Source organism: Mauremys reevesii, unplaced genomic scaffold, assembly GCF_016161935.1.
Source record: "Mauremys reevesii isolate NIE-2019 unplaced genomic scaffold, ASM1616193v1 Contig11, whole genome shotgun sequence".
NCBI classification, from domain to species: Eukaryota; Metazoa; Chordata; order Testudines; family Geoemydidae; genus Mauremys; species Mauremys reevesii.
Genome location: NW_024100727.1, coordinates 623,775 through 644,776, shown reverse-complemented (window position 1 = coordinate 644,776; position 21,002 = coordinate 623,775). Strand labels below are relative to the sequence as shown.

The following is a 21,002-nucleotide window of genomic DNA, read 5'->3' as shown; positions in this document are numbered from 1 at the left end:
CCTTTGGTCTGACCCGGTACGGCCTTTCTTATGTTCTTATATATATATATATATCTATCTATATATAATATATATAGATAGATAGATAGATAGATATATAGATAAATTGTAAGTTTACAGGATGGTTTTATAATAATGTTGTTTGCTCCACAGTACTGTCAAAACATGAGAGATCCTTAGAAAACAAGCTCAAAAGAAAAAGGAAGGAGACAGATGAAAAGGAAAATTCACCAGCATCAGTGACGGATGGATGGATGAAGCCCAGTAAATATATTTTGCTTATTGGTTTAGCTGTTCTGAGATTTTGTATTTTAAGTAAATACATAGGCGTGGGTGAGAGAGTTGGTAAAAGTTCAGTTTTGTAAAATGTTATGATTTTTCCTCATAGGCATGGGCAACCTTTCTGAAAATGCTGTAGTCAGAGCTACAAGGACACCTCCTCCAGACCCACCAAAGAACCAGGAATCTGCTTTGAGACCTTTAACAACGCAAAACAGCCCAGACCTCATATACGTGAAACCCAAGGACAAAACAAAAAACTCTGGTAAAAAACAACCACACAAACGCAACTCCAGTTCCTCAGCGGCCCCAGCCACACCAAGCCCTGAGGAAACTGTGAGCGAAAATGCCCACGTTCACAAACCCAGAGCACGCACTCTAGGGGTTCTGAATGTGCGCAAACCTGGAGCATGGTCTGTAGGGGCTGCATATAAAAAACCATGGCCTGAAAGCTTCTGCGATGCCAAGGTGTTGCAACCACACAAACACGATTCCAGTTCCTCAATGGCCACCGCCACAGCAAGCCCTGAGGAAACTGTGAAAGAAAATGCTCATGTTCACAAACCCGGAGCATGCGCTCTAGGGGTTGTGAATAAAACACCAAGGACTGACAAAACATTCTCCCAAAACCATAAGCTCGTCACAGATCCCCCCATATTCTAGTGTTTGGGAAGAGTTTGATGCTTCCATCAGAAAAGTGTTGGATGCTGTATCCTCGGGGAGTCTAAAAGAACGGCCTTCTAGAAAGACTTGGGAAAAATATGATTCTTTGTTCAGAGCAATGCTGAAAGACAGGAGGGCTGGAAAGGGTGTCTCTAAGCAGGCATGACTAGTCGTGGAAAGGGGCCTGGGTAAAAGGGGCACCCTCCAGGGTTCACATCAGCTGATGTGTAAACAAAAGGGGGGACAGCGCTTGGGGGATAAACAGATGGCTGCCAAAAAGTTCCAGGCCAGGGTTGTTGTAAAAATTTTAAAAAGGGCTAAAGAGTTCATGAGGAAAAAAAAACAAAAAGAGATGCCTCCTCCTGGAGGCTCTCGGACTGGCTTCTCTGAAAATGGGAAAGTGAAATCAGACTCTGGTTTAGCAAACTCCCCAGAGGGCTTTCTAGACTGGCCCCGTTCAACCCCCAATGACCCTCATGGAGGCGCCTCAGAGTTTGACTCTCAAATAGCATCTGATGTAGAAGATGCCGCTAATGAGCCTGTAGAGGAACCCCCAAGTACCCCTGAAAATGCAGAGGTGTATATGGAGAGAGTGAGAAGTTGGCAACGTGAATTACCTAGGTATGGGGGGTTGATATATTGTGAGGAATTTTGTTTTGTCAATCTTGAGCAAATAAATTCAGCTCAGCAGGTTGTTGAAGCCATACACCGGGGAATATAGTTGGTGCTCGATAATGTTAATGGTAGGGTAGGCCCTGATGATTACGTTCAGTTACGTTTAGAGAGCCGTAATTTAGCTAACCCTTTGTTTTCAGTCAGAAGAACTAGGGATGAGCTGTCTGCTGAGGATTTCTTAAATCAGACCTCAAAGCTGCTACAGAGCAATAGAGAGTTGCATGTTGATGGGACATTGCGCCTTGTTGTGACAGTTGTAAAAAACAGGGGTGGGGGTGCTCGTAGAGTTTTAAATTCTATCCTTAATAGTCAAATTATTCATAAAAAAAGACAGTGTTTAGTAGACCTGACTTACACCGGTACCAATTTGTGTTTTGCGGGTGGCCTTTTGGCCGTTATGTCTGATCGTAAACCTACGGACGCGGAATTGTTAGCGGAGGCAAGAAAGTTGCATGAGAAACCCGGTTGGTCAGATCAAAAAAAGGTTCTGGTCAGTGACATAGCGAAGTTTGAACAGCATTTAGGAGTGAACATACAGGTGGTGCTGTATACGGCAAAAGGTGGCTGGGGCTTTTTTAAAACAGGAGGCCTAGCGTACCCCAAGACTTATTTCATCCTGTTGCACGATGAGCATTACTATGGAGTTCTGGATGTGAAAAAGTTGTTCGGAGCAAAAAATTATTGTGAGTTTTGCCATACGGTGTACAGCCACGACCACTCTTGCAAGGTATCGTTGCCGCCTCTGCTTGAGTGCAACGTGCTCAGACAGCGTGGGCGTGCAGCTGCGGTGTCCTAGCTGTAGACTGTATTGTCGATCCAAAGAGTGTTTAGACAGACATGTCGACTGTGCGTCAAAAAACCAAGTTGAATGCCTGTCTAAAACTTTGTGTGATAAGTGTCAGTCTTACGTGGACAAGCGGCATAAGTGCAAAGGGAGGCGATGTAAGCAGTGTCAGGGATTGATCGTTGGTGATGTAGACAGTCATCTCTGTTTTATGGACAGCCTTAGGAAGCCTGAATCCTCAGAAAAGTATATTTTTTATGATTTCGAATGCACGCAGGAGACTGGGTTGCACACTCCCAATTACATTTTTGCTATGTCCTTAAAGCCCGAAAAATCCTGGGAATTTAAGGGCGACGAGTGTCTGTCTTTGTTTGTTAAGACCTTTATTGGCAAAGAGTTTCGGGACTACACGTTCCTAGCGCACAATTCCAAAGGTTATGATGCGTATTTCATCGTTAGGCAGTTACTGAAGGAAAAGATGTGCATAGAACTGATCACTCAGGGTAGTAAACTAATGTGCATGGAAGTGAAGGCCCTGGGGATTCATTTTATAGACTCTTTAAACTTCTTGCCCATGAAGCTTAGCAAGCTACCGCAGGCAATGGGGTTTGAAGGGTGCAAAGGGTATTTTCCACATTTTTTAACACTTTAGAAAATCAAAATTATGTGGGGCCTATGCCCGGTGTGGCACACTATGGTGTAGAAAGCATGATGCCCGGAGAAAAAGCAGAGTTTCTCGACTGGTATCAGGACCACAATTCTGAGGTGTTTGACTTGCAGAAAGAGCTCGCGTATTACTGTCAGCAGGATGTCAAAATTTTGAGACAGGCTTGTATCCTATACAGAAAAGAGATTATGAAAATGACGGAGAAGGGAGATGTAGTAGAGAGAGAACCTGGTAAATTCACTGAGATAACACTGTGTATAGATCCATTGCAGTACATAACACTGGCATCTGTTTGCATGGCTATGTACAGGTTTATGTTTTTGGAGCCTAACACGGTAGCTCTTCTCCCTCCAGACAACTATCACAGGCAGAAAAAGAGATATTCGACCCCATCTATTCAGTGGCTGTTGTATACCTCTCACAAAGAAAATATACAGATACGGCATGCTTTACAGGGTGGGGAACGACAGGTGGGCCCCTACTTTTTAGACGGTTATGCCAATGTTGATGTGGTACGCACAGCCTTCGAGTTTAATGGATGTTTTTTCCACGGCCGTGTCACCTGTTATTGTGAAAAAGCACAAAATCCTATGATGGGGACATCTTTTGGGTTTCTTTATTACAAGACGCAGCTCAAGGCTGACTATCTGAAACGACTTGGTTTTGTAGTGAGGACTCTTTGGGAGCACGAGTGGGAGGTAATGAAAGAAACAGGGAGTTTGCAGACTTTTTAAACCGAGCCCAGTTACCTCAGCCTCTTGTGCCTAGGGATGCTCTTTTTGGGGGGAGGACAAACGCTATCCGTCTGTATTACAAGCCTAACCCCGGGGAAGAAATCCACTATTATGATTTTACCAGCCTGTACCCTTTTGTAAACAAAACCAAAATACCCTGTCGGACACCCCGATATAGTTTATGACAAATTTGGACCCCTGGCAAATTATTTTGGAATCGCAAAAGTTAAAGTGTACCCCCCACGAGGCCTCTTTTTCCCATTTTTACCTGTCAGAGTGGGTGGCAAGCTTATGTTCCCGCTATGCCAAACCTGTGCGGAAGCCGAGCAGCAGGAGACATGCACCCATACTGACGAGGAGCAGGCCATCCCGGGGACTTGGTGCACGGTGGAATTGAACACGGCCATAGCGAAGGGGTACGTGGTGGCTAAAATCTATGAAATCTGACATTTTAATGAAAAATCTGATAAACTCTTTTCAGAGTACATAAAATTACACCTCCACCAGAAACAAGAGGCTTCAGGGTATCCCAGTTGGTGCACAAACAAGGAAAAACAAAATAAGCACGTTAGCGATTTCTACCAGAAAGAAGGCGTGCATTTACGCCAACACGAAATCAGATCAAACCCTGCTAAACGCCAAATCGCTAAACTGTTTTTAAATTCTCTGTGGGGTAAATTCGGCCAAAGAACCAACCTACCAAACACCAGCATCGTGAGAGACCCTGACGAACTCTTGCAGTACCTATTTTCCCCCAATTATGAGGTTTCATCCTGCGAGTTTATCGATGATGAAACAGCGTGCGTGTCTTGGAAGCATGCAAAAGAACGGTACTCTGTCTCTGGCAATACCAATGTTTTCATAGCCTGTTTCACCACCGCTTATGCCCGCTTAGAATTATACAGCCTCCTAGATGGTTTGCAAGAGCGGTGCCTGTACCACGACACTGACTCTGTGATATTTGTGAAAAGGGAGGGTGCCTGGAATCCCCCTCTGGGGGATTATTTAGGGGACCTCACAAGCGAGATCCCACCAGATCAACACATCACCGAGTTTGTGTCGGCAGGCCCAAAAACATATGGGTATAAGCTGTCTGGAGGAAAGGCCTGTATGAAAGTCAAAGGTATTACCCTAAACGTAGCAAACTGTGAAAAGGTCAACTTTGGCAGTTTGAAAGATCTAGTCCTGGACTACTGCACGGGTCTGCGAGAAAACGAAAACACCTCAAAAAACATAGAGGTGCATCAGCCCTCTATTGTAAGAAACAAAAACCAGTGGCAAATAGAGACAAAAACCCTTAAAAAAACACAAAAAGTGGTTTATAACAAGAGGGTCCTAGGAAAAGGTTTTAAAACCCTGCCCTACGGCTTTTGAAAAAAAAAATGGATACGAGGTGGAAACACCCCTTTTCTGCAATTCTAGCGGGGCCTAGCAACTGCGGAAAAAGTTACTTTATAAAAAATGTGTTAGATAATGCCAAACAAACACTGTCTGTTATGCCTGAGAATATCGTGTGGTGTAACAGTTGTTGGCAACCTCTGTATAAAGAACTGCTCTGTAAATATCCCTTTATCAATTTTGTGGAGGGGTTGCCTGATGCTTTGGATGATGACAGTTTGTTTCCTACTAATAAAGTAAATCTGATTATCATAGACAATCTGATGAACTCTGCTTGTGAAAGCGATGAAATTGAAAAAGCTTTTACCAAGTACGTGCATCACAGAAACCTGAGCATTATGTATATAGTTCAGAACGTATTTTGTCAGGGAAAAAAGAGTCGCACGATTAACCTAAACACAAAGTACATGGTTCTGTTCAAAAACCCCAGGGATAAATTACAAATCGCCACGCTCGCTCGGCAAATGTACCCCGGCAAAGCTCAATTCTTTCTAGAAGCTTTTGAGGATGCTACCAAAAGACCTTATGGCTACCTGGTGGTGGATTTAAATGCTTCCACACCAGAAGCTTATAGACTAAGAACCGGTCTTTTCCCTCCAGACTGGCCGGTGGTTTATACTTTAAAAAAAACAGCAGCTGGGTATAAAAAGAGATGACTTATCGGCAGGCCCCTTTTTAACAGCTGGGGCTGCTGACTGAAAACATGTCTAGCTGCGTGAAGAGAAACCTGGGCCTTTTAAAATTACTTAGCAAATCATCCCCGCAACAAAGGAGGGCTATACTGTGTTCGGCCTCTGACGATCTAGTAGCGGCCATTTCAGAAATAGCGCTCAACACCTTAAAAGGAAACGTACCTTTAACACAGAATCAAGTGCGTGTGTTGAAAAAGAAACGCACGCTTATAAAAACTTTTGTGTAATAAAAGGATTTCACTTAAAAGAAAAAAGCATCTGGTAAAGCAGTCTGGGGGGTTTATCGGGCCTCTGTTAAGTTTTGCTATCCCTCTGATAACAGGGCTTTTAACTAATCGATAATGGAGTATGCAGAAAAAATGTACCTGGTGCCCAGCCACCAGTTGGAGCAATTAAGGGCTCCCCCTCCGGCAGAGGAAAATATCAGAACAACAGCGACTCGCTTACTGGACGCTGAAATGAAGTCTGTTCTTCAAAGAACTGACCTGGCCGAATACGAAAAGGCTAAACTTTACAGCGCCGTGCTTCAAAGGTACCTAACGTACGTGAAGCAGAGCAATGCAGATAAAGGGAAAATAAGTCTGTTTCTACCAGAACAGGAACAAAGTGTAACTGCCAAACTCCCAGAAACACCAAAGAACTCAGACTCTGTTGCTCAGGAGGTGTTGGATAACATGAATAAGCGTTTTAAAAAAAATGCAATAGTATTGCTAAATAAACTGGGCCAGGATAAAAATCTCTCTTCATGGAACAATAAAGGGTCTTTTGTGTACAAAGGCTCTGTGGTTAATGGTTCTAACATGCTTGATTTAGTCAGGGCCGTTACCCAAACTCGCTCTGTACCTAGCAAACGTGTACCTAAAGGATGGGATGTGTTTATAAATGCCATGGCGGAACTGAACGTACCATCTTCCGTCACGGGCAATGCGGCCAACAGAGATCTTTTGGAACGCCTCAAGGCCTCGACCGCTGACACCGGGGTGGATCAAGAAACCGTGACCCCTTTTTTGCCATATAAAAAAAAATTGGCTAAAAGAGCCCAATGGTTCAGTGTGTAATGTTTTTCACATTCTAAATTTTTTTAAAAAAACTTTTAATGTTTTGCTTTAAATAAAACATTTCTATACTTTTAAAAAAAATCTGTGTCATTTTTCTCAATTGGTCATTTAAAAACAAAAACAAAAAACCACCACCAAACATCAATTTCTTTAAACCCCTCACCTGGGGTGCTTTATTGGGTAACATGGCTATAAAAATCATTACAAGATACACACGTCTGGGCTTGTTGAAACATGTTTTGAGCAAGGCTAGGCATGCCCAAGAATTTAAATTTACTTTTTACAAAATTCATTACCATCCGGTCATTTTGCACTAAGTCATTAGAATACAATTTTAAAAGCCATTCAAAAGATAAACCCTTGCTACGATGATGTAAGAAAAACACGCAGTGATAGCCACAGGCGACGGAGCGGGGGTCTTGTAATTGTCTATTGTGAAACACCAGGTCTGTGGCATTTTTGTTTAAAAATTTCATAATGCTTTTAGGAAACAACACGCTGTTCGGGGGGTACCCATATGAGTCAAAAAACTCTCCACGGTTATGTTCTGCCAGATACAGGGCGAGCCAGTGCTCACCTGGTTGGTTGTGCGGATGCGTGTTCACCACCAAACCTAGGGGTCTCTGAGACAGCTTGCCTCCAGGGAGCCAATTACAAGGGAACACATCTAAGAAATTCTTTTTTGTGTAAGGATCCGTTGATAAGACACGTGAGAGGTGCACGGTGTCCATGTTCACATGTAGTCAAACAGAACGTTTCTTCTCTGATTTATCTCTATGACATTGTCAAAAACCCCATACACAATCATATTAACGGTGACTGTTAAAGCCTTTCCAAAACGTATTTCTGCTCTCAGGTTCCCAGTTTTAATTAGGGAATAATGATCTGCACATTCCTGGTCGGGAGACAGGTCAAAGGCAAACAAGGTGTAACCCTGTGCAAACTCCTCCCGGTCAATTAACAAAGAACGATCTTTCATGTGTTTTCCAGCTGTCTGTACCAGATTCATGTATTCTCTCACGCAGTGTCCTGCCTCGAAGTCCGGTTGCAGAGGCTTGGTTGGTACCTGTTCACCATCCACATACAAGGCCACAAAATTAATATCGTAATGCTTAAAATGAAAGGGATTTTTAGTGTAACTTCCGCTAAAGGCATCGTTATCCACAAACCCTAGGACGAGCATTTTGGGTAACTGTCCCAAAAACAGGTTCTCCTGGTTACTGACCCTGCTGCCCGCAGGGATGCTAAACACTTTCATTCCCACACGGTCCACGGGGTATTTAGCATTCGAAGCAAGCAGGGCCTCCGCGTGCCCCAGACAGACACCCGGGGCCAGCCATACTTTCTTCACAAAAAGGGATGCTGATACAATGCGCAGTTTAAAACCTTCAGCCGCACTGCCCATTAAACAGAAAGTGTCTTTACTGCGTGTCAGTTTAATTTTCACATCCACTCCGTTTAACAAAAGTTTTTCTTGAAAAAACAGGTCACTGTGTAGATGGCCCAGCAGCTCTACCGTTCTGCTTTCGGCCGTCAGCTTTGCACGCCTCACAAACCCTAGATTCCTTCCATCCAACTCTGTTTTTTCATGTTGTCAAGCAGTGTCTTTGTAAAACAGACCGGCAGAAAATTGCGTGGCGAGGGTGTCATCGCTGTAATTGAGCACTGATTCTATAAAGGCCCTGTAAGGGTAACAATTGTTGCTTTGGCTTACAAGGCGGTCTCCCAGCGTAACATCCAACTGGCTGAAAATAGAGGCCACAGGGTAATTCACCAGGCCCACTTCGGTGTCTGCGGCAAGTTCAGTTCTGTCTCCTTTTACAATCTTGCAACACAGGTTGTGATGGAGTAGGGACTGTTTGTATGGTTGGTAGGTGTGAGCCAGGAATGCAGCTGTAACATGACCCTGGCCTGGGGGAGGGGAGATCGTCACCTCTGGCTGGGGCTAGACAAAGGGAAGTTTGGGAGTAGTCAGTTTCGGTTTGGGAGCTGGGTGAGGGGGTTTACAGGGGAACCCATGCTGGATTCCAGATACCCTGAACCCCCAGAAGGGTCAGATTGAGGGGCCCTGGCTCTGAACACGAGCTCTGCTGTATCCGGTGTTCCTGTTGTCCAATAAACCTTCTGTTTTACTGGCTGGCTGAGAGTCACTGTGAGTCCCAAGAAGAGGGGTGCAGGGCCGGGGCCCCCCACACTCCGTGACAACTGGTGTTAGCGGTGGGATGACTGCACCCCGGGGACGGCGCTTCCTGCAGTAAGTGACTGGGGAGCAGTAAAACGAAGGGGCGATTGCAGGGTGATTAACCCCTAGCAGAGTGTGACCAGAGAGAAGGACTTTGCAGTAACAGGGTCCCCTGGGGATTGCAGGAGCAGTCCCAGGGGCGGAGGAGTCTGCAGCTCGACCCTGGCAAAGAGGTGGTGACCTCAGGGACTGGCACACTAGGGGTCCCCCTGGAACCTGTGGGGAGCGGCGAGCACCCCGGCCTGCGAGCGGCCAGCAGGAAGATGTATGCCAAGCAGCACAAGTGCGACCTGGTGGAGCTGTGCAAGAACAGGGGGCTGCACTGTGGGAAGCTCACCAAGGCCCAGCTGATTGCCCGGCTGGAGGAGGCAGATCGTGGGAATGAACCGATCCCTGTCTCTGGGGGAAGCAGCCGGGCAGATGCAGCACAGGTACCAGCATCTGCCCCTGCTGGGAGTGGTCAGCCGGCTGCTGAGGGCTCCCTGAGACCCCCCAGCCCTATGCCTAGGGGGAGGGGGAGGAGGAGCCCAGCGACTACCGAGGGCTCAGTGGCCAGCAGGGGATCGTCGCGGCGGAGCTCCCTGTCCCTGGAGCGGAGGCGGCTGGAATATGACAGGGAGATGCTCGAGTTAAGGAGGCAAGAACTGAGGTAGGAGCGGGAGGAGAAGAAGAAGCAGCGTGAATACGAGGAGGGCCAGCGCCAGCAGGAGCGGGAGGAGAAGGCGAGGCAACGCGAATACGAGGAGAGGGAGAAGGAGAAGCAACGTAAACATGAACTGGATCTGGCCCAGATGAACAACAGTAAGGCCCCGGCTGCGGTGAGTGAGGGGGGGCCCAAGCCCACAAAGAGCTTTGATAAGAACTTCCTGGCCCGGCGTAAGGAGGGGGAGGACATAGATACCTTCCTGACGGCCTTTGAGAATGCCTGTGAGCTGCACCAGGTTGACCCTGCAGACAGGATCCGGTTCCTCACCCCCTTACTGGACTCCACGGCCGTGGAGGTGTACAGCTGAATGAAAAGCACGGAAGCAGGGGACTACAGCCTGTTCAAAGAGGCCCTGCTCCGCGAGTTTGGGCTGACCCCGGAGATGTACCGGAAGAGGTTCCGGAGTCAACATAAGACCCGGGAGGGCACATACCTACAACTGGTCAACCGGGCGCAGGGGTACGCCCGCAAGTGGACAGCTGGGGCCCAAACTAGAGAGGACCTGCTTGACCTATTCGTACTGGAGCACCTGTATGAGCAGTGCCCATCTGACCTGAGGCGGTGGTTGATGGACCAGAAGCCGGAGAACCCGCAGCATGCAGGCCAGCTGGCCGACCAATACATGGACAGTTGGGCAGGGGATGGCAGGGAGGAGTCTCGAAGGAACAGGCCTGCTTCAACGCAGAGAGAGAGTCACCATGGGACCTCCCAGCGGGGCCCTATGGAGAACCCCCACAAAAGGGGAACGTCCAGCGTCAGGTCCACCCGATGCACTCGAGGGGACCCACGAGACATGAGCTGCTTTTACTGTGGCCAGCAAGGCCACATACGGGCCCAGTGCCCCAAGCTCAGGGACAGACCGAGCAGACCCAACCCGCAGAGAGTTGATTGGGTGAGGACCCAGTCGGATGAGGGGCAACATTCCCAGGAAAGGGGGGCTGGCAGCGTCCCACCTGGGAAGGAGGGAGGAGGGTCCCAGGTCAGCTCCTCTGGGGGGCTGGATACTCCGGACACAAGGTTCTGCTACCGGGTGGCCACGGGACTGCCCCTCCGGAAACAGTGCCTGGTTTCCCTGGAGGTGGATGGGAGGAAGGTCACTGGGTACTGGGACACAGGTGCAGAGGTGACGCTGGCCCGGCCCGAGGTGGTGGCCCCAGCTCGAATGGTGCCTGATACCTATCTGACCCTGAGGGGCGTGAGCGGGACCCCATTCAGGGTGCCTGTGGCGAGGGTGCACCTGAAGTGGGGGGTCAAGGAGGGCCCCAAGGATGTGGGGGTGCACCCCCATCTGCCCATGGAGGTGCTAATGGGGGGGGACCTCGAGGCCTGGCCAGGCAATGCCCGGGGTACCCTGATCGTGACCCGTAGTCAGAGTCGGCGCAGGGCACTGCACCCTGGCACCGGGGAAGGCACTCGGCCCGAGGCGCAGGACCCTATCCCGGTGGGGAGGGAACGCTCAGGGACACGGCCCAGAGAGGCTGCGGCCTCAGACCCAGCCGGTGAGAGAGAGCAGGTCCCCATCCCTGTCCCAGCTGCTGAGTTCCAGGCCGAGGTGCAGAAAGATCCCTCCTTGCAGACGTCCAGGGACCGGGCTAACCTCAGTGCAGCACAGACCATGAGGAGAGGTTGCAAGGAGAGGTTCCTGTGGGAGAAGGGGTTCCTGTACCGAGAATGGGCTCCCCCTGGGGAAGTGGAGTCATGGGGGATTAGGAGGCAGCTGGTGGTTCCCCAGAAGATTCGCCACAAGCTCCTGTACCTGGCCCATGACATCCCCCTCGCCGGGCACCAGGGAATCCGGCACACCAGGCAGAGGCTGCTACAGAACTTTTACTGGCCTGGGGTCTTTACCCATGTCCGACAGTATTGCCAATCCTGTGACCCCTGCCAGCGGGTGGGGAAGGCCCGGGACAAGGGGAAAGCAGCTCTGAGACCTTTGCCCATCATAGAAGAACCTTTCCAGAAGGTGGCCATAGACATGGTGGGACCTCTCAGCAAGGCGACCCGGACAGGGAAGAAACACATCCTGGTGGTGGTAGATTTCGCCACTCACTACCCCGAGGCGGTGGCCTTGTCCTCTACCGAAGCAGACACCGTGGCAGATGCGCTGCTGACCATTTTCAGCCGGGTGGGGTTCCCCAAGGAAGTCTTAATGGACCAGGGGTCCAACTTCATGTCGGACCTGCTCCAGTCCCTATGGAAGAAATGTGGGGTCCGACCCAGCTGGGCCTCAGCATATCACCCCCAGACCAACGGGCTGGTGGAGAGGTTCAACGGGACGCTAAAGATGATGCTGAAAACATTTATGCACCAGCACCCACAGGACTGGGACAAGTACTTACCTCACCTGCTGTTTGCATACAGGGAGGTACCCCAGGAGTCTACTGGGTTTTCGCCTTTCGAACTGTTGTATGGAAGGCGTGTAAGGGGGCCCCTGGACCTGCTGAGAGACGAATGGGAGGGGAAGGCCACTCCCGATGGCGAGTCGGTGGTGGAGTATGTCCTGACCTTCCGGGAAAGACTTACCGAGCTCATGGGCCTGGCCCGGGAGAATTTGGCCCGAGCCCAGAGGAAGCAGAAGGTCTGGTACGACCGCATGGCGCGGGCCCGCGCCTTCGCCACCGGGGACCAAGTGATGGTTCTCATCCCCGTGAGGAAAAACAAACTCCAGGCTGCCTGGGAAGGGCCCTTCAAGGTTGTCAAGCAACTAAATGAGGTAAACTATGTGGTGGAGCTGTCGAACCGGGCTCATCACCGCCGGGTGTACCATGTGAATATGATGAAGCCATACTATGACAGGGGGAATATGGTGTTGGCCGTGTGTGGGCACTGGGAGGAGCCGGGGGATGACCCTCTAGTGGATCTATTCCCAGGGACAAAGGCTGGTTCCCCCCTTGAGGCGATTCCCCTCTCTGATCAGCCCAACATGCTGAGATCAGAGGGGTGCTACATCTGTACCAACAGCTGTTTTCCAACCAGCCTGGGCGCACTAATTTGACTGTCCACCGGGTGGAGACCGGGTCACACACCCCTATACGATGCTCCCCTTTTTGGGTTACCGGGAAGACTGCCCAGGACCTAGAAAGAGAGGTCAGGGACATGCTGGCTTTAGGGGTGATCCAGCCGTCCGCCAGCCCCTGGGCCTCCCCAATGGTGCTGGTCCCCAAGAAGGACGGGTCGATCCGGTTCTGTGTGGATTATCGAAAGCTCAATGCCATCACTGTATCGGATGCCTACCCCATGCCAAGGCCCGACGAGCTCCTGGACAAGCTGGGAGGCGCTCGGTACCTCACTACCATGGATCTTACAAAGGGCTACTGGCAAGTGCCGCTGGACGCAGATGCCAGGCTGAAATCGGCCTTCATCACCACTCTGGGGCTCTATGAGTTTCTGACCCTGCCCTTCGGCCTCAAGGGAGCGCCGGCCACCTTCCAGCACCTGGTGGATCAGCTACTGAGGGGGATGGAGAGCTTTGCTGTGGCGTATATTGACAACATCTGCGTCTTCAGCCAGGTGTCCCAGGTTAGACAAGTGCTGGACCGACTCCGGGAGGCTGGGTTAACCATAAAGGCTGAGAAGTGCAAGGTGGGGATGGCGGAAGTATCTTACCTGGGCCATCGGGTGGGGAGCGGCTGCCTAAAGCCAGAACCAGCCAAGGTGGAGGTGATCAGAGACTGGCCCGCTCCCCAGACCAAAAAGCAGGTCCAGGCCTTTATCGGGATGGCGGGGTACTATCGGAGGTTCGTGCCCCACTTTAGCGCCATAGCCGCCCCCATCACTGAGCTGTGCAAGAAGGGGAAGCCAGACAAGGTGTCTGGACCGAGGAGTGCCAGCAGGCTCTCCAGGCACTGAAGGAGGCTCTGCTCAAAGGCCCAGTTCTGGCAAACCCAGACTTTGACAAGCCCTTTATGGTGTTTACTGACGCCTCAGACACGGGCCTGGGGGCGGTGTTGATGCAGGAGGATGAAAAGGGGGAGAGACACCCCATCGTGTACCTGAGCAAGAAGTTGCTACCCCGGGAGCAGAACTACGCGGCCATCGAGCAGGAATGCCTGGCCATGGTGTGGGCCCTGAAGAAACTGGAGCCGTATCTCTTTGGGCGCCACTTCACCGTGTACACCAACCACTCTCCCCTGACCTGGCTGCACCAGATGAAAGGAGCCAACGCCAAGCTCCTGAGGTGGAGCCTGCTCCTGCAGGACTATGACATGGACGTGGTCCACGTGAAGGGAAGTGCCAACCTCATAGCGGACGCGCTGTCCCGGAGAGGGAGCCCCGAACTTCCCCGGGTCACTGGGCCAAGTGACCCCGCTCAGTTCAGTCTCGGAGGGGGTGGTGGTGTGATGGAGTAGGGACTGTTTGTATGGTTGGTAGGTGTGAGCCAGGAATGCAGCTGTAACATGACCCTGGCCTGGGGAAGGGGAGATCGTCACCTCTGGCTGGGGCTAGACAAAGGGAAGTTTGGGAGTAGTCAGTTTCGGTTTGGGAGCTGGGTGAGGGGGTTTACAGGGGAACCCATGCTGGATTCCAGATACCCTGAACCCCCAGAAGGGTCAGATTGAGGGGTCCTGGCTCTGAACACGAGCTCTGCTGTATCCAGTGTTCCTGTTGTCCAATAAACCTTCTGTTTTACTGGCTGGCTGAGAGTCACTGTGAGTCCCAGGAAGAGGGGTGCAGGGCCGGGGCCCCCCACACTCCGTGACACAGGTAAAGCAGCGTGTTGTTTAAATCCATATAATCTATGCCATTCCCGGCTATAAAAAGTCAATGGGGGCAGACTCCGTAACGGCCGATAGAGGCGGCACCTCAATGTAAATGCTTTTTTCGATGCTGGTCTGCGTAGGGGCTATTTGAAACAAGTCTAGTTCGGATTTGGCGCACTCTTCAGACCCGCAGTGAACAAAAGCCATATCGATTAAAATATGTCTCTTTTAGCAGGCAGCGCGCGTCTCCTCTTTTGCCCAGGCTTCCTCTTGGACTTTCGCTTATGGCTGGCCCTGCGTGTCAAAGCCCTTCTTTTAAAGGGTTTCGGGGGACCTGTGCGTCGCGGGTATGACGTATTTCTCTTTCTCTTCCTCCTTTTAATGTACATCAGCCCCGCTCCTTCCTGTGAAGCTGTATTCCCCACCTTCTCCAGAACAGCCCGGGAAACATGACCTACCACGTCTTTAGCTATGTTTTGAGCGGCAGTTTTTACGTGGGGTTTAATAATCTCTAGCCCTCTCCTCAAAAGCGGTACAGCTTTTCGAAAGAGGCTACGAAATATTCCACCCACACCAGCCCCGTACATCACATGGGCCCCATGATATCCAGGAAGGGCATATCCAGCCTGGGCTTTGTAATAGTTCCTGTAGATGGTGGGGTCGCCATAATTTTTTACGATCGCCATAATAGTGTTTTGCTTTTTTTTTTTTTTAGAAACCTCGCTCTCTCCGCGGTCGCAAATGCAGCTTGATGATCACCTTGCCAAAGCGAAATGAAACGCATCTGTTCTGATCTGTCTTTATTTCAGTGGTAATGGTGTCGATGTGGTGTTTACTGACAGGGACGTAATGAGGTTTATCATAGGTGATGGTAACAAACTCATTGTTCCTTCCTCGGACAGGGACGCAGCGTAACAGGGGAACAGAAAACTGGTTCTCTACGATATCCGTGTACAGATACAAGGAGTTAAAACCCCCTGTGATGTCTGCCGAGAAGGGAAATTTTTGGACATTGCGTTTGGGGCCCAAACCCAGAATGTTAGCTAGCTCCTCGCCAGTAGAAAACCCGTACATAAAAAGGGGAGATTTAAGTCTCACTTTTCTACCTACAGGGTCGTAGTTCATGACCACCTCAGGTGGTCCGGGGTGACGAGCCACGGCGCTGTTCATATGCTCCAGTAATTCAGGTATGGTCGAGTAATAACCTCGTCGTAGGATAAAATTCCACGTCTTATCTCCAAAGGTGGTTTCAAAAGGGGTGTCTTCATTGATAGTATTCCAGCTGTGCGGGTATTGTATTTCCACTAACCCCACCTCCCAGGCACCAGGGAGATCCAAGGGCTTAATTAGCCGTATTATAAAGTTCGAGATGGTGTTTTGGGGAAAACTGCAGAGCTGGCATTGCTGGGCAAAGTGATGTAAAACCCGCCATCGCTCATTATTATTATTTATTTTTTCTTCTCTCTGTCTTTGCAGGAGGAATTTTTTTTTCTGGTTCGTGTCTAAATATCACAGAGCTGAGAAGCTTCCACCCAGCTGTTAAACTTATCAGGCCAACCCAACCATTTCACCAGTAGCTGTTTTTTTCTCCCTTTTCCTTTCTCCGCTAGAATTTTTTCAATCCTGTAAATCCTGTCTCGTTTGGGGTTTACTTTTTGTAATTCTTCAGGGTAAAAAGATCCAGTAACTGCCTCACCCTCATAATCTTTTAATCGGTATACAGGTCTTTGGCTCCTGGTTAAGGCTTCATCCACTATGAATATCTCATCGGTAAACATCTGTTCATAACCTTTTTCAAACGCGCCTTTGGTTTTAGATAGTCTCACGTGGTCACCTTTTCTAAAAGGTGCAACAACTGGTTTTATTTTAAAACCAGCTCCATAAACCGGTTTCCATACCTTCAGAGAATTTGGGGGGGTTAACATCAGCAGGTCTGGTACTTAGAGTTCCGTGAAAGCTCCAGTTGTAACTCTTTATAAAGTCAACTAACACGTCAATGTAGTGAAAGGTGTTATGGGCTGTAAAATATCTCCACATTCTAGATTTTAAAGTTCTGTTAAATCGCTCCACAACCCCTGCTTTGACTTCATTATTAGTAACAAAATGGTGAACCCCATGCCGCTTTAACAATCCACATAAAGGTTTGTTTATTTTTGAGGAATGCGACCTTCGCTGAAAATAGCTTTAAAGGCCTTGGATACTTCACCACCTGTCTTGTCTTTTAGGCCTAAGGCCCAGGCATATTTGGATAGAATGTCTATCACTGTTAAAATGTACTTAAAACCGCTGTTGTGTTTGGAGAACCGGTGCATATCCACCAAATCTGCCTGCCACTGTGCATCCACATCTGAAACAATGGTCTTGTTTCTTTTAAAATGTATTCGAGCCGGTTTGTGTAAAGTGTAAGCATCCTGGTCTGAAAGCCAAGCTGTTACTTGTCTTCTATTTAAAGTTTTACTATGCTTTCTAGCCTCTTGAAAAAGAGGGTTCACTCCGCCAAAGCTCCCAACTTCCCTGGGGTTGTAATATATTTTCTTTAAAAGAGCCATCGGCGTAGACATGACTGCTACTGGTACCGTCTTTTACTACCACAAGTGTGAAAATGGACACGCTCATATTGACACATTTAAATAAATGTTATTAATTGCCTGGTTTAACATAATCTTTTTTGTTTGTTTGTTTGTTTGTTTTTTTGTTTTTACAGACGGCTGTAAAATGGACCCATAACCCCATGGTAAGTCTGAGCTGGTTCATTCTTCCATTTTGTCCTTTTTGGCTTAAAATCTGTGTCTCGGACATGAGCAAAAACAGCTGGTGTACGATATACTTACTCCCACAGGGTTACTGATGCGCAAGTTCTTAAAGGTGTCTAGAAAGGCATCATCGAGCTGTTGAGAGATTTTCAGAAAAAGAAACAGTGTAAGTACCCCAACTGCTTGGTTGGTTTTTTAAATTTACACAAACCCCGGTTCCTAGCCTCATTGCCCCTCTTCTACCGCCGTTTCTTAATCATTCATTTACCTGCGCGCCGTCTTTTCCATTTGCCTTGTCCACCGGTGACTACCCTGAATGGCGATCTGAGGGGGTGGACAAAGAGAGGCCATCAGGCTCATTGGGGTGCCTCACGAGGGTTTCGGGTTCGGGTTCCGGTGTATCCATCAACGGCTGGGCCAAAGGTCTCCCCTCGGTCACTCCCTCCTCCTCCTCAGAACTGTCGCTGACGTAGCGCCTGCACCACATAAGTATGGTGCTCGGGTCTAAAACAAAGTCCGAAATTCTGACGGGGGTGGTGAAGGAGTCCATGTTTCCTCTCATCAGCCTTTCCACGCTTTTCTAAAACATGTGTCCTTGGTAAGAAATGGCCTCCTCTGTCCAGCGCTGGGACTTATAGGGTAACGGTGCTGCACTCGGATTGGCGGAGGGCCTTGGGAGGAGTTCTTAGAGGGGTCACCCCCGATTGGTCAAAATCTCCTCTTGGGGTGGTTCTGTCGGGACGAAACCCCTCCTGATTGGTAGAGGGTGGTGGGAGGAGTTCTTAGAGGGGTCACACGACCCACTTCCGGTCATGTGGCCACCCTGGAAGTCACCCTCATTGGTCAAAATCTCCTCTCGGGGTGGTCCTTCTGGGACGAAACCCCTCCTGATTGGTAGAGGGTGGTGGGAGGAGTTCTTAGAGGGGTCACACGGCCTGCTTCCGGTCATGTGGCCACCCCGGAAGTCACCCTCATTGGGCAAAATCTCCTCTCGGGGTGGTCCTTCCGGGACGAAACCCCTCCTGATTGGTAGAGGGTGGTGGGAGGAGTTCTTAGAGGAGTCACATGACCCACTTCCGGTCATGTGGCCACCCCCGGAAGTCACCCTCATTGGGCAAAATCTCCTCTTGGGGTGGTCCTTCTGGGACAAAACCCCTCCTGATTGGTAGAGGGTGGTGAGAGGAGATCTTAGAGGGGTCACATGACACACCTCGCTTCCGGTCATGTGGCCACCTTGACCCCGGAAGTAATACCCCCATAGGATGGGACTTCCGGTGACAGATGGGCGGGACTATGGGGTCAAGGGGCGGGGTTATAGGGGTCAAGGGGCGGGATTAGGGTTTGATTGATCGTAAGGCCCTTAACTACTGGCAGTAGTACCGCAGAAAAGGGACTGGGGTTATAGTGGATCACAAAGTGAATATGAGCCCACAGTGGGATGCAGTTATGAAAAAGGCTAATGTCATTCTGGGGTGTGTTAACAGAAGTGTCATATGTAAGACATGGGATGTAGTTGTCCCACTCTTCTCGGCACTGGTGAGGCTTCTGCTGGAGTATTGTGTCCAGTTTTGGGTGTCGCACTGCAGTAAAGATGTGGACAAATTGGAGAGTCCAGAGGAGAGCAAAAAAATTATAAATGGTTTAGAAAACATGACCTTTGAGGATAGGTTAAAAAACCGGTATGTTTAGTCTTAAGAGGGGACCTGATAACAGTTAAGGGCTGTTATAAAGATGACAGTGATCAACTGTTCTCCATGTGCACTGAAGGAAGGACAAAAAGTAATCGGCTTAATCTGCAGCAAGGGAGATTTAAGTTAGATAATAGGAAAACTTTCTAATTATGGGAGTAGTGAAGCTCTAGAACAGGCTTCCAAGGGAGGTTGTGGAATCCCCATCACTGGAGGTTTTGAAGAACAAGTTAGACAAACATCTGTCAAAGATCAGGAGGTAGCCGTGTTAGGAAATCTGTATCCACAAAAACAACTAGGAGTCCAGTGGCCCCTTAAAACCCCACGTCTGAACAGGGGCGGCTCTAGCTTTTTTTGCCGCTCCAAGCTCAGCAGTCAGGCTGCCTTCGGCAGCATGCCTAAGGGAGGTCCCCGGTCCCACAGCTTTGGCGCACCTGCCATTGAATTGCCGCTGAATCCACGGGACCGGCGGAACCTCCCGCAGGCAAGCCGCCAAAGACAGCCTGACTGCTGCCCTTGCAGGGACTGGCAGGCCGCCCCTCACGACTTGCTGCCCCAGGCACGCACTTGGTGCGCTGGTGCCTGGAGCCGTTGCTGCTTCTGAAGCATCTGAAGCAGGGGGGCTGCGTAAGGCACCACAGTGTCTAGGGTTGCTCATGGTTTTAGGTTTATGAATCCTGCTTACAGTGTTTTCCCAAATTAATGTCAGGTGACTTCCCTCCTTCCATTCAAAGTTTCTTTTTTGCACTCAGACTCTGTGCGTGGGAGTGGGGAAGGACATCCTCTTAGACTCACCCCGGGGTGTGTGTAATTGTCCCCGGTTACTGGGTGGGAACTTGAGCTGGTTCTGTGTTGTACTGTTGAGAGGGAACCCCTGGATATTGAATCTGGCCCTGGTTGCTGGCGATGTCCCCCGGCAGACGGGTTACCTGTATAACGCCATTGAAATAGCTCGGGTGGCATTTTCCATCCCGTTCCTCGGGCAGCCTGGCACCGTTTACTGTTTGGGCGGCGACTGGACACAGAGCGGGTGTTTTCACTGAGCCGTGCACAGCGATGCCCAGGCCTTTTCCGGGGTGGGGACAGTTACTATAGGACACAGGGATGCGTTTGAATAGCTGAAGTTTGTCCTTCTAATGGGTCCCATCATGCCCCAAAGATCTGTGTGTAGAGAGGTCCCTTCTCACCAGGACCTCACCCCTCCCATGTGGAAATGGGGGGATGAGCCAGCTCGGGGGCACTGTCCCCCTTTCCTAGGCTGACTGCGGTGCAGGGGGGGAGGGGGGGCTGCAGAGATACTGCAGTGGCAGGGAGCGGATGGGAAGTTTCTCATTTCTCCTAGTGCAGCCTGTCCTGTAAGGAGGTCAGCAGTACCCGGGCAGGTTTCGATGCCCTTTATTTTTCCCCAACTCAAATCCCAACCCAAATGTTCCTAAAATAAACAGGTGCCAAACGCTTCTTTTTTCTGACACACAAAGTTGGGCCCATGCTCCTCCCTGGGTGAAAGTTACCTGGGATGAGGGAGTCGCTGCGGCAGTCGTACAGCATCCCCAGCTGGAACGGGCGGCCCAGAGCCGGCATCTCAATGGTGTCAGCTGACCCGGCCATGGTTTAACATCCAAACACTTTCCTCTGTGTCTCACCTGCAAGAAATAAGTCGTGTTACACTGAAGTCCTCCAGGGGGCAGATTCAAATGCTTCTCCTTGGCTAGGGACTTCACATCTCTCCGACCAGGTGAGTTTGGTTCATCACACTGGAAGTGTGAGTTTGTGAGCATGGATCTGTGTCAATTCCTGACACACATTCAGGTGCATCGTACTGAGGGCCCATAAACCGATTCCCAAAAGTAACCAGTCCATGCAGAAGCTTGGCAAAAGGGCTAGTTTCGCTCTTCTGTGCATCATTTTTGATGCCACTGACATGACTGGGGGACTTCAGTGATCTCACTGGCTAGTGTAAACA

General features: G+C 49.8%; 1 protein-coding gene across 1 annotated transcript in view; it reads right to left on the bottom strand.

The window, feature by feature from the left end:
• LOC120392695 overlaps window positions 1-20,647 on the bottom strand; it is a 40,865-nt gene extending 20,218 nt beyond the window's left edge. The window contains exon 1 of the mRNA XM_039517432.1: window positions 20,551-20,647. Coding sequence (XP_039373366.1) covers window positions 20,551-20,647 — 97 coding nt within the window. The remainder of the gene's footprint in view (window positions 1-20,550) is intronic.
• Between the last annotated feature and the right edge of the window lie 355 nt (window positions 20,648-21,002).